At 42.0% G+C, this 14233-nt stretch overlaps 2 protein-coding genes across 2 annotated transcripts; both read left to right on the forward strand.

The window, feature by feature from the left end:
• Positions 1-4407: 4407 nt before the first annotated feature.
• Positions 4408-6495, forward strand: LOC113033334 (E3 ubiquitin-protein ligase NEURL3-like). Its single transcript, XM_080309148.1, has 4 exons — positions 4408-4420; positions 4950-5459; positions 5595-5753; positions 5903-6495. Exons 1-4 carry the CDS (start codon positions 4408-4410, stop codon positions 6076-6078), a joined length of 858 nt encoding a protein of 285 aa, XP_080165274.1. The 3' UTR covers positions 6079-6495.
• A 4504-nt stretch (positions 6496-10999) lies between these two features.
• On the forward strand, positions 11000-13087 carry LOC145432364 (E3 ubiquitin-protein ligase NEURL3-like). The gene is made up of 4 exons (XM_080309149.1): positions 11000-11012; positions 11542-12051; positions 12187-12345; positions 12495-13087. The coding sequence occupies exons 1-4, from the start codon at positions 11000-11002 to the stop codon at positions 12668-12670; spliced, it is 858 nt and encodes a 285-aa protein (XP_080165275.1). The 3' UTR covers positions 12671-13087.
• The last annotated feature ends 1146 nt before the right edge of the window (positions 13088-14233 follow it).

A 14233-nucleotide genomic window follows, 5' to 3' on the forward strand; every position in this document is an offset into this window, starting at 1 on the left:
TTTTCTTCTCTAATGTGTTTTTAAGGATGTTGCTATAAGAAATAAATCAATAGCAGTGCATATTAAATAGAACATGTTGGGGGATAAAGAAATACACACGTGTGAACAGCGGTTAAACATACCTTAAAGATTAACAAGAGAACCAAATTGCAGTCATGACTGAACTGAACTATAAATAAATGGAGGGCATCATATAAGAAGAGACAGAGTAGCTTGAAAACAAAAGCTTGCTTGGAACACAAGAGCATTTTCAAACACTTAGTTGTGTCAAGACATCGCAGGAATAATGATGCTAAAGCAAAAAACGAAACTTTCAATCCAGCGATCAGGTCATGTTGTGGTTAGCAAAGATTACAAACAATCTCGCATTTTGTTTTTCAATAATTAATTGTACAATAAAGCATGCAATAAGAAATGCATTAATTCAAAACAATTATTTTTTATTTTCATGAATAAATTACGTGTTGCGTGGAGATCAGGGGCAGTACCTGTGGACTGGCAGACCGGGGTGGTGGTCCCCATCTTTAAGAAAGGGGGACCGGAGGGTGTGTTCCAACTACAGGGGGATCACACTCCTCAGCCTCCCTGAGAAAGTCTATGCCAGGGTGCTGGAAAGGAGAGTTCGTCCGTTAGTCGAACCTCGGATACAGGAGGAACAATGCGGTTTTCGTCCTGGTCGCGGAACACTGGACCAGCTCTTTATCCTCTCCAGGATACTTGAGGGTGCATGGGAGTTTGCCCAACCAGTCTACATGTGTTTTGTGGACTTGGAGAAGGCATTCGACCGTGTCCCTCGGGGTGTCCTGTGGGAGGTGTTGCGGGAATATGGGGTGTCTGGCCCATTGCTACGGGCCATTCGATCCCTATACAACCGTTGCAAGAGCTTGGTTCGCATTGCCGGCAATAAGTCGGACTCGTTCCTGGTGGGTGATGGGCTCCGCCAGGGCTGCCCTTTGTCTCCGGTTCTGTTCATAATTTTTATGGACAGGATTTCTAGGCGCAGCCAAGTGGCGGAGGGCTTTCGCTTTGGTGGCCTCAGAATCTCATCTCTGATTTTTGCAGATGATGTGGTTCTGTTGGCTTCATCGGGTGAGGGCCTCCAGCTCACACTGGAACGGTTCGCAGCCGAGTGTGAAGCAGCGGGAATGAGGATCAGCACCTCCAAATCTGAGGCCATGGTTCTCAGCCGGAAAAGGGTGGAGTGCAGACGGATTGGGGCTGCAGCTGCAGTAATGCGGACGCTGCACCGGTCCGTCGTGGTGAAGAGGGAGCTGAGTGTAAAAGCGAAGCTGTCAATTTACCGGTCGATCTACGTCCCTACCCTCACCTATGGCCACGAGCTGTGGGTAGTGACCTAAAGAACGAGATCGCGGATACAAGCGGCAGAAATGAGCTTCCTCCGAAGGGTGGCTGGCCTCTCCCTTAGAGATAGGGTGAGAAGTTCGGCCATCCGGGAGGGGCTCAGAGTAGAGCCGCTGCTGCTCCACATCGAAAGGAGCCAGCTGAGGTGGTTCGGGCATCTGACAAGGATGCCCCCTGGGCGCCTCCTGGGTGAGGTGTTCCAGGCATGTCCCACCGGGAGGAGGCCCCGGGGCAGACCCAGGACACGCTGGAGAGATTATATCTCTCGGCTGGCCTGGGAAAGCCTTGGTATTCCCCCGGATAAGCTGGAGGAGGTGGCTGGGGAGAGGGAGGTCTGGGCCTCTTTGCTTAGGCTGCTGCCCCCGCGACCCGGCCCCGGACAAAGCGGATGAGGATGGATGGATGGATGAATAAATTAATGAACAATACAAAGAATTATAAATAAATATTCCTAAATAAACTACTATTCATAAATATTTCATATATAAAAGGGATTTATGTCAAATGAAGGGTGTGTGCAGGCAGGAATAGAGGACCCAATGTGCAGACTCACAGAGATGAATATGAACTCAGAACTCAGCTTTAATGCTACACAGCAAAAGAACAGAAAACTAACTAAACTTCAAATATTAACAAAAGAAAAACAGGCTAACCGGCAGAACACAGTATAGTAAGATGGAGACCACAGCACAGACAAAGGAAAACACAGCGCTTAAACACACAGAGGAGCAATCAGGGAATGGGGGACAGAAGGGAAACACGCTGGGACAGATCAGGCCTAACGTGACAAGGGAAGCAAAACACATTAACATAAGACACAGACCTTCAGAGTAAAACAGGAAACTTATAGACACAGACTCAGAAGCAGAGACAGACACTGCAACAGTGGGAACACAGAGACGTGGGACCAGGGCAGACATGAAGACACAGACTGGACACAGAACAATGGCAGATTGATTTTCAACAGCTCTTAACAAAAGAAAAGGACCCAGAACATCAGACATGTGTGAAGTTCAAGTTCCTGAACCACAAATTCAGGGCCATCTAGTGGACTGTTTTAGACTGCAGCTCACCCTCTGACAATCAAATGCAGCAGCTTCCAGCTTTTGTTTCAGTCCAGACCTTCATCTGCCTCTTTATAGTAAAACATGGTAACTTCCTGGTTTCTTTATTACTTTTTTATGATTTAATCTGTTTTATAATCACACTAAAATCATTTCAGAAGTATAAAAGAAGTATAAAAAAGTATATGACTATATGACTAACCAGCATCTCACTGTGACATCCAAACATGAAAACGTTACGCTTTTACCTTCCTTTTTGTCAAAAGGTGCTGGCAGAGGGAACTGTAGAAACATTACAACCCCTGCCAATATCTGTTATTAATTTGCTCTGGCGCAGATGTCTGATAACGCTCTCACTGATCATTCCTGTGTTTTCTCTGAGATAAGTCTCTCCATGCACAGATGCTCAGTAAATTCGATGAAGCCCAGAAAACATTAGTGAATTATATTTGTAGGCATGAAGGTGATTTTCAACCATAATGAAAATATGTGGTCATATTTGAAAAACAAACAATATTTTATTGTACACTTAATTATTTGATGTGTGTGACTCCTTTGGCTCCATACAGGTGGTGGTCGAGGCCTCTTCTTTGATGAATGCTCTTTTTCCAAGAATTTTAAAAACAATTACTTATATTTTATGATTTCATATTTTTGATTTTAAATTTGATCCATTGTATCAATTCATAATTTTAAAAAGTAATGTCCAATAACTATTTTTTATAACTGGTCCCACCTTTAATTTGCAGACAAAAAAATGCAGTAAAAGAAACTAGAAAAAAAGGGCAACTACAGCAGGCAGCAGAGGGTAACAGCTCTCTTCTGTTGTGCATCAGGCCATATAACAGTAAGAAGGGTAAGGGAGATTTATTATCACCTGAAAACTCTATGTAAAAATAATGAATACAAATACCATTGTCTCCGTGCGAACTTATAATTCTGTAGGAGTCTGCTGGGTTTGAATTTTGATGTGATAGACATCTGCATCAGTGTATCAGTGTTAAAATAAATAAATTCATAAGCATGTAAAGGGACTGCTAATGAGCTCAGCTTATTTATCTTGTAAAAACCTATGTGCCCTTTGCTGGCTCAAGCACCTGCTCTCCAAAATCTCTGTGCAAAATTGTGGTTCTCAACAGGTCAATCTTAACATTCAAAAGGAAAAAGACCCAGGACATCAGACACATGTGAAATCCAAGTTCCTGAACTAGAAATTCAGGGCCATCTAGTGGACTCTTTTAGACTGCGGCTCATCCTCTTACAATCAAATGCAGCAGTTTCCAGTTTTCTCTTTAAGTGCTGTCTTCAGATAAAGTCCAGACCTTCCTGTGCCTCTTTAAAGTACAAACACAGGCTCTTCCTAGTTTCATTATTGTTTGTTCATGAATTCTTCTATTTTTATAATCACACTAAAATCATTTTCAAAAACATAAAAGCTCAATAAGACTGTTACTGTGAGTGTCCTGATGTCCTCACTCAGCTCAGACATTGAACTGTGAATGGAGGTTAATGACATCATCAGAATGTACAGTCACTTCCCCAGCCCCTCCTCTTTTCCTTTCCTGGTTATGCTGGGAGTGTTTGTGTTTTCAACCCACATGTGGAAACTATAAAGGAGCACACACACTATCATCCATCAGGACTCAGCTGACAAGTATTATTTACAACTTCAAAATGCCATGGTCACGCTCTATAAGGATTTTTAAATGTAAGTTACAGAGCTGCTTTATATATCAGTTTGGTAAATCAATAACTATTATACCCAAATCAACAAATGTCAGCTGTTTCTATATTGTTACTAGACTAAACAGTTATTTATATTATATGAAAACAAGCAACATAATTGACTTTGGAAATTATAGTGCATAAATATGAGAAACAGATGTTTTTCACTTGCAATTTTGAAGAATGTAAAATCTGCTGTTATCTATTGAAATAAATCCATGAAAACTGAATGAAAACAATAAAGAATATATGAAAAATGGCAAAGTACTGTAAGGATTAGCAAACGACTGCAAAAAAATTTCTTAATTATAAGCTGTGAATTAAATGCAAAAATCTTTAAAGATAAAGTTTATATTTTAGAGGAAATGCTTATTGCCAAAGATAAAGTGCAAACACAATAACTGTGTGAGACATAAACAATGAATAATCACAGGCCACCTAGTGGACATTGAATGCAACTTAGTTCACTTTATTTAATGATCAGGATGAAGTCCAAAGTGTCACATCATTCTCAAAAGTGAAAGCACAGGAGTTTGCAAATTTTATTACGACTTGTTTACAAGTTTATTAGCTTTTATTATTGCACTAAAATCTTTTTCAGAAACATCTTAAAGGTGTAAAATAAGCTCATGACAGAAAACCTTGTCACATTATTTTCAGTTATCTTTTATTAATAGTAAGTCAGACTACTAATTTTCCATTAAACCATTAAATGTATGCATGATATTTAAGCATCTGATCACATGCAAAGAAATATTTTTATATCAGCACTAATAAGTTTTATTTAATTCTGTGTAGTTGGCAAGTCAGAGGTGTCACACAGATGCAGCTCACGCTGTGTCAGTCCTCTGTCCTTCGACAGTCAGGCTGTGGGAGAAAAGGTCCGCTTGAGTCATGGAGGTCGACTCGCAGAGAAGACTGATAACACCTTCAAGAATGGGCTGGTGTTCAGCAACCGTCCAGTGAGAGTCCAGGAGAGGATTCGTCTGAGAGTGGAGAGGGATTCGATCAACTGGCAGGGAGCTCTGCGTGTGGGCTTTACCACTGTGCCACCCTCAAGCAGATCTCTGCCCCTGCCCTGCTTGGCCATCCCCAACCTCACTGACAAACCTGGACACTGGGCTGTGCCTGTAAATGAATCCTACTGCCAAGCAGGTTCAGAGCTGGAGTTTTGGGTTTCTCATGGTGGCAGCATATACGTAGCTGTCAGCAACAGGCAGCACAAGTGGCTGACAGGAGTGGACCTCAGCCAGCCGCTGTGGGCCATGATAGACATTTACGGGAAGACGCGCTCCATTTTACTCCAAGGCAAGTTCACTAGAACCACAGTTTTATCTGCCTTACAGCAGGTTTTTCCTGTTCTGTGAAGGCAGAGCATTTCATATGCACTGACAGCAATAAACAATGACTAACTGTTGAAATATGCTTTTGTCTTTGCTGCAGGCTCCAAAAAAACAAAGCTCCTTTGCACTAGAAGATCCTGTCCTGCACCCGAACCGCTCATCTCACCTGATTCTTACAGTCACTTTGGTTCAGTTCCTGATGTTTCAGACTTCAGACCTGATGACTGCATGTCCTGTCCTGACATGGAAATCCCAGCAGGTAAAAACAGTCCCTCCAAACATTAATGTCTGATTTCCGTTGCACATTTCTGACCACAGAGTGTGATCAGTGAAATCAGTTGTAATAGTGTGGTCTCACATATGCCTGATGTCGCATTTGTAATTAGAGTCTCTCTCTTCTGGTTATAGATAACGTCTGTGTGGTGTGCATGGTGAAGGAGGCCAGAATCACACTGCCTTGTGGCCACCGGTGTTTATGTAAACACTGTGACTCCAGAGTCTGTCAAGAGTTTGGCACCTGCCCGCTGTGTCGACACAAGATCAGAGCTCCATCAGTAAAGGAGAGGCGGTTTATAGACGTCTAAGCTCTGACACACCAGCCAAGAATCACCAAATATAAACTACCGACACACAGTGAATGGCACTTATTATGACGCTTTGTCATGTTTGGCTTTTCTGTTTTGTTAAACATGTAAAAATTTCAGAGTGATGAAATGTCCTCAAATTCATGTAAAGATGTCAAACTGGACTATTTTTATGTAAATATTGCAATTAAGTCAGTATGTGACGAGACAAAATATTGCACTAAGTGCAAAATATGTATGTATGTGAATATGTAAAATAGCATTATAACAAAAAATTTCTGTACAGTATATTTTATAGGTTGGTGTAAATCTTAAAGAGATGTTTGATTTTCATAAACTCGTTTTGTCTTAAAATTGTTATAGTGTTTGTGCTTAGACAATGGAAAGAAAACATAAATAACCTTGTTTCAATCATCATATTTTCTTCTCTAATGTGTTTTTAAGGATGTTGCTATAAGAAATAAATCAATAGCAGTGCATATTAAATAGAACATGTTGGGGGATAAAGAAATACACACGTGTGAACAGCGGTTAAACATACCTTAAAGATTAACAAGAGAACCAAATTGCAGTCATGACTGAACTGAACTATAAATAAATGGAGGGCATCATATAAGAAGAGACAGAGTAGCTTGAAAACAAAAGCTTGCTTGGAACACAAGAGCATTTTCAAACACTTAGTTGTGTCAAGACATCGCAGGAATAATGATGCTAAAGCAAAAAACGAAACTTTCAATCCAGCGATCAGGTCATGTTGTGGTTAGCAAAGATTACAAACAATCTCGCATTTTGTTTTTCAATAATTAATTGTACAATAAAGCATGCAATAAGAAATTCATTAATTCAAAACAATTATTTTTTATTTTCATGAATAAATTACATGTTGCGTGGAGATCAGGGGCAGTACCTGTGGACTGGCAGACCGGGGTGGTGGTCCCCATCTTTAAGAAAGGGGGACCGGAGGGTGTGTTCCAACTACAGGGGGATCACACTCCTCAGCCTCCCTGAGAAAGTCTATGCCAGGGTGCTGGAAAGGAGAGTTCGTCCGTTAGTCGAACCTCGGATACAGGAGGAACAATGCGGTTTTCGTCCTGGTCGCGGAACACTGGACCAGCTCTTTATCCTCTCCAGGATACTTGAGGGTGCATGGGAGTTTGCCCAACCAGTCTACATGTGTTTTGTGGACTTGGAGAAGGCATTCGACCGTGTCCCTCGGGGTGTCCTGTGGGAGGTGTTGCGGGAATATGGGGTGTCTGGCCCATTGCTACGGGCCATTCGATCCCTATACAACCGTTGCAAGAGCTTGGTTCGCATTGCCGGCAATAAGTCGGACTCGTTCCTGGTGGGTGATGGGCTCCGCCAGGGCTGCCCTTTGTCTCCGGTTCTGTTCATAATTTTTATGGACAGGATTTCTAGGCGCAGCCAAGTGGCGGAGGGCTTTCGCTTTGGTGGCCTCAGAATCTCATCTCTGATTTTTGCAGATGATGTGGTTCTGTTGGCTTCATCGGGTGAGGGCCTCCAGCTCACACTGGAACGGTTCGCAGCCGAGTGTGAAGCAGCGGGAATGAGGATCAGCACCTCCAAATCTGAGGCCATGGTTCTCAGCCGGAAAAGGGTGGAGTGCCCACTCCGGGTCCGGGATGAGTTCTTGCCCCAAGTGGAGGAGTTCAAGTATCTCGGGGTCTTGTTCGCGAGTGATGGGAGAAGGGAGCCGGAGATCGACAGACGGATTGGGGCTGCAGTTGCAGTAATGCGGACGCTGCACCGGTCCGTCGTGGTGAAGAGGGAGCTGAGTGTAAAAGCGAAGCTGTCAATTTACCGGTCGATCTACGTCCCTACCCTCACCTATGGCCACGAGCTGTGGGTAGTGACCGAAAGAACGAGATCGCGGATACAAGAAATGAGCTTCCTCCGAAGGGTGGCTGGCCTCTCCCTTAGAGATAGGGTGAGAAGTTCGGCCATCCGGGAGGGGCTCAGAGTAGAGCCGCTGCTGCTCCACATCGAAAGGAGCCAGCTGAGGTGGTTCGGGCATCTGACAAGGATGCCCCCTGGGCGCCTCCTGGGTGAGGTGTTCCAGGCATGTCCCACCGGGAGGAGGCCCCGGGGCAGACCCAGGACACGCTGGAGAGATTATATCTCTCGGCTGGCCTGGGAAAGCCTTGGTATTCCCCCGGATAAGCTGGAGGAGGTGGCTGGGGAGAGGGAGGTCTGGGCCTCTTTGCTTAGGCTGCTGCCCCCGCGACCCGGCCCCGGACAAAGCGGATGAGGATGGATGGATGGATGAATAAATTAATGAACAATACAAAGAATTATAAATAAATATTCCTAAATAAACTACTATTCATAAATATTTCATATATAAAAGGGATTTATGTCAAATGAAGGGTGTGTGCAGGCAGGAATAGAGGACCCAATGTGCAGACTCACAGAGATGAATATGAACTCAGAACTCAGCTTTAATGCTACACAGCAAAAGAACAGAAAACTAACTAAACTTCAAATATTAACAAAAGAAAAACAGGCTAACCGGCAGAACACAGTATAGTAAGATGGAGACCACAGCACAGACAAAGGAAAACACAGCGCTTAAACACACAGAGGAGCAATCAGGGAATGGGGGACAGAAGGGAAACACGCTGGGACAGATCAGGCCTAACGTGACAAGGGAAGCAAAACACATTAACATAAGACACAGACCTTCAGAGTAAAACAGGAAACTTATAGACACAGACTCAGAAGCAGAGACAGACACTGCAACAGTGGGAACACAGAGACGTGGGACCAGGGCAGACATGAAGACACAGACTGGACACAGAACAATGGCAGATTGATTTTCAACAGCTCTTAACAAAAGAAAAGGACCCAGAACATCAGACATGTGTGAAGTTCAAGTTCCTGAACCACAAATTCAGGGCCATCTAGTGGACTGTTTTAGACTGCAGCTCACCCTCTGACAATCAAATGCAGCAGCTTCCAGCTTTTGTTTCAGTCCAGACCTTCATCTGCCTCTTTATAGTAAAACATGGTAACTTCCTGGTTTCTTTATTACTTTTTTATGATTTAATCTGTTTTATAATCACACTAAAATCATTTCAGAAGTATAAAAGAAGTATAAAAAAGTATATGACTATATGACTAACCAGCATCTCACTGTGACATCCAAACATGAAAACGTTACGCTTTTACCTTCCTTTTTGTCAAAAGGTGCTGGCAGAGGGAACTGTAGAAACATTACAACCCCTGCCAATATCTGTTATTAATTTGCTCTGGCGCAGATGTCTGATAACGCTCTCACTGATCATTCCTGTGTTTTCTCTGAGATAAGTCTCTCCATGCACAGATGCTCAGTAAATTCGATGAAGCCCAGAAAACATTAGTGAATTATATTTGTAGGCATGAAGGTGATTTTCAACCATAATGAAAATATGTGGTCATATTTGAAAAACAAACAATATTTTATTGTACACTTAATTATTTGATGTGTGTGACTCCTTTGGCTCCATACAGGTGGTGGTCGAGGCCTCTTCTTTGATGAATGCTCTTTTTCCAAGAATTTTAAAAACAATTACTTATATTTTATGATTTCATATTTTTGATTTTAAATTTGATCCATTGTATCAATTCATAATTTTAAAAAGTAATGTCCAATAACTATTTTTTCATAACTGGTCCCACCTTTAATTTGCAGACAAAAAAAATGCAGTAAAAGAAACTAGAAAAAAAGGGCAACTACAGCAGGCAGCAGAGGGTAACAGCTCTCTTCTGTTGTGCATCAGGCCATATAACAGTAAGAAGGGTAAGGGAGATTTATTATCACCTGAAAACTCTATGTAAAAATAATGAATACAAATACCATTGTCTCCGTGCGAACTTATAATTCTGTAGGAGTCTGCTGGGTTTGAATTTTGATGTGATAGACATCTGCATCAGTGTATCAGTGTTAAAATAAATAAATTCATAAGCATGTAAAGGGACTGCTAATGAGCTCAGCTTATTTATCTTGTAAAAACCTATGTGCCCTTTGCTGGCTCAAGCACCTGCTCTCCAAAATCTCTGTGCAAAATTGTGGTTCTCAACAGGTCAATCTTAACATTCAAAAGGAAAAAGACCCAGGACATCAGACACATGTGAAATCCAAGTTCCTGAACTAGAAATTCAGGGCCATCTAGTGGACTCTTTTAGACTGCGGCTCATCCTCTTACAATCAAATGCAGCAGTTTCCAGTTTTCTCTTTAAGTGCTGTCTTCAGATAAAGTCCAGACCTTCCTGTGCCTCTTTAAAGTACAAACACAGGCTCTTCCTAGTTTCATTATTGTTTGTTCATGAATTCTTCTATTTTTATAATCACACTAAAATCATTTTCAAAAACATAAAAGCTCAATAAGACTGTTACTGTGAGTGTCCTGATGTCCTCACTCAGCTCAGACATTGAACTGTGAATGGAGGTTAATGACATCATCAGAATGTACAGTCACTTCCCCAGCCCCTCCTCTTTTCCTTTCCTGGTTATGCTGGGAGTGTTTGTGTTTTCAACCCACATGTGGAAACTATAAAGGAGCACACACACTATCATCCATCAGGACTCAGCTGACAAGTATTATTTACAACTTCAAAATGCCATGGTCACGCTCTATGAGGATTTTTAAATGTAAGTTACAGAGCTGCTTTATATATCAGTTTGGTAAATCAATAACTATTATACCCAAATCAACAAATGTCAGCTGTTTCTATATTGTTACTAGACTAAACAGTTATTTATATTATATGAAAACAAGCAACATAATTGACTTTGGAAATTATAGTGCATAAATATGAGAAACAGATGTTTTTCACTTGCAATTTTGAAGAATGTAAAATCTGCTGTTATCTATTGAAATAAATCCATGAAAACTGAATGAAAACAATAAAGAATATATGAAAAATGGCAAAGTACTGTAAGGATTAGCAAACGACTGCAAAAAAATTTCTTAATTATAAGCTGTGAATTAAATGCAAAAATCTTTAAAGATAAAGTTTATATTTTAGAGGAAATGCTTATTGCCAAAGATAAAGTGCAAACACAATAACTGTGTGAGACATAAACAATGAATAATCACAGGCCACCTAGTGGACATTGAATGCAACTTAGTTCACTTTATTTAATGATCAGGATGAAGTCCAAAGTGTCACATCATTCTCAAAAGTGAAAGCACAGGAGTTTGCAAATTTTATTACGACTTGTTTACAAGTTTATTAGCTTTTATTATTGCACTAAAATCTTTTTCAGAAACATCTTAAAGGTGTAAAATAAGCTCATGACAGAAAACCTTGTCACATTATTTTCAGTTATCTTTTATTAATAGTAAGTCAGACTACTAATTTTCCATTAAACCATTAAATGTATGCATGATATTTAAGCATCTGATCACATGCAAAGAAATATTTTTATATCAGCACTAATAAGTTTTATTTAATTCTGTGTAGTTGGCAAGTCAGAGGTGTCACACAGATGCAGCTCACGCTGTGTCAGTCCTCTGTCCTTCGACAGTCAGGCTGTGGGAGAAAAGGTCCGCTTGAGTCATGGAGGTCGACTCGCAGAGAAGACTGATAACACCTTCAAGAATGGGCTGGTGTTCAGCAACCGTCCAGTGAGAGTCCAGGAGAGGATTCGTCTGAGAGTGGAGAGGGATTCGATCAACTGGCAGGGAGCTCTGCGTGTGGGCTTTACCACTGTGCCACCCTCAAGCAGATCTCTGCCCCTGCCCTGCTTGGCCATCCCCAACCTCACTGACAAACCTGGACACTGGGCTGTGCCTGTAAATGAATCCTACTGCCAAGCAGGTTCAGAGCTGGAGTTTTGGGTTTCTCATGGTGGCAGCATATACGTAGCTGTCAGCAACAGGCAGCACAAGTGGCTGACAGGAGTGGACCTCAGCCAGCCGCTGTGGGCCATGATAGACATTTACGGGAAGACGCGCTCCATTTTACTCCAAGGCAAGTTCACTAGAACCACAGTTTTATCTGCCTTACAGCAGGTTTTTCCTGTTCTGTGAAGGCAGAGCATTTCATATGCACTGACAGCAATAAACAATGACTAACTGTTGAAATATGCTTTTGTCTTTGCTGCAGGCTCCAAAAAAACAAAGCTCCTTTGCACTAGAAGATCCTGTCCTGCACCCGAACCGCTCATCTCACCTGATTCTTACAGTCACTTTGGTTCAGTTCCTGATGTTTCAGACTTCAGACCTGATGACTGCATGTCCTGTCTTGACATGGAAATCCCAGCAGGTAAAAACAGTCCCTCCAAACATTAATGTCTGATTTCCGTTGCACATTTCTGACCACAGAGTGTGATCAGTGAAATCAGTTGTAATAGTGTGGTCTCACATATGCCTGATGTCGCATTTGTAATTAGAGTCTCTCTCTTCTGGTTATAGATAACGTCTGTGTGGTGTGCATGGTGAAGGAGGCCAGAATCACACTGCCTTGTGGCCACCGGTGTTTATGTAAACACTGTGACTCCAGAGTCTGTCAAGAGTTTGGCACCTGCCCGCTGTGTCGACACAAGATCAGAGCTCCATCAGTAAAGGAGAGGCGGTTTATAGACGTCTAAGCTCTGACACACCAGCCAAGAATCACCAAATATAAACTACCGACACACAGTGAATGGCACTTATTATGACGCTTTGTCATGTTTGGCTTTTCTGTTTTGTTAAACATGTAAAAATTTCAGAGTGATGAAATGTCCTCAAATTCATGTAAAGATGTCAAACTGGACTATTTTTATGTAAATATTGCAATTAAGTCAGTATGTGACGAGACAAAATATTGCACTAAGTGCAAAATATGTATGTATGTGAATATGTAAAATAGCATTATAACAAAAAATTTCTGTACAGTATATTTTATAGGTTGGTGTAAATCTTAAAGAGATGTTTGATTTTCATAAACTCGTTTTGTCTTAAAATTGTTATAGTGTTTGTGCTTAGACAATGGAAAGAAAACATAAATAACCTTGTTTCAATCATCATATTTTCTTCTCTAATGTGTTTTTAAGGATGTTGCTATAAGAAATAAATCAATAGCAGTGCATATTAAATAGAACATGTTGGGGGATAAAGAAATACACACGTGTGAACAGCGGTTAAACATACCTTAAAGATTAACAAGAGAACCAAATTGCAGTCATGACTGAACTGAACTATAAATAAATGGAGGGCATCATATAAGAAGAGACAGAGTAGCTTGAAAACAAAAGCTTGCTTGGAACACAAGAGCATTTTCAAACACTTAGTTGTGTCAAGACATCGCAGGAATAATGATGCTAAAGCAAAAAACGAAACTTTCAATCCAGCGATCAGGTCATGTTGTGGTTAGCAAAGATTACAAACAATCTCGCATTTTGTTTTTCAATAATTAATTGTACAATAAAGCATGCAATAAGAAATTCATTAATTCAAAACAATTATTTTTTATTTTCATGAATAAATTACGTGTTGCGTGGAGATCAGGGGCAGTACCTGTGGACTGGCAGACCGGGGTGGTGGTCCCCATCTTTAAGAAAGGGGGACCGGAGGGTGTGTTCCAACTACAGGGGGATCACACTCCTCAGCCTCCCTGGGAAAGTCTATGCCAGGGTGCTGGAAAGGAGAGTTCGTCCGTTAGTCGAACCTCGGATACAGGAGAAACAATGCGGTTTTCGTCCTGGTCGCGGAACACTGGACCAGCTCTTTATCCTCTCCAGGATACTTGAGGGTGCATGGGAGTTTGCCCAACCAGTCTACATGTGTTTTGTGGACTTGGAGAAGGCATTCGACCGTGTCCCTCGGGGTGTCCTGTGGGAGGTGTTGCGGGAATATGGGGTGTCTGGCCCATTGCTACGGGCCATTCGATCCCTATACAACCGTTGCAAGAGCTTGGTTCGCATTGCCGGCAATAAGTCGGACTCGTTCCTGGTGGGTGATGGGCTCCGCCAGGGCTGCCCTTTGTCTCCGGTTCTGTTCATAATTTTTATGGACAGGATTTCTAGGCGCAGCCAAGTGGCGGAGGGCTTTCGCTTTGGTGGCCTCAGAATCTCATCTCTGATTTTTGCAGATGATGTGGTTCTGTTGGCTTCATCGGGTGAGGGCCTCCAGCTCGCACTGGAACGGTTCGCAGCCGAGTGTGAAGCAGCGGG

This window comes from Astatotilapia calliptera, chromosome 12, assembly GCF_964374335.1.
Source record: "Astatotilapia calliptera chromosome 12, fAstCal68.1, whole genome shotgun sequence".
Taxonomy (NCBI): Eukaryota; Metazoa; Chordata; class Actinopteri; order Cichliformes; family Cichlidae; genus Astatotilapia; species Astatotilapia calliptera.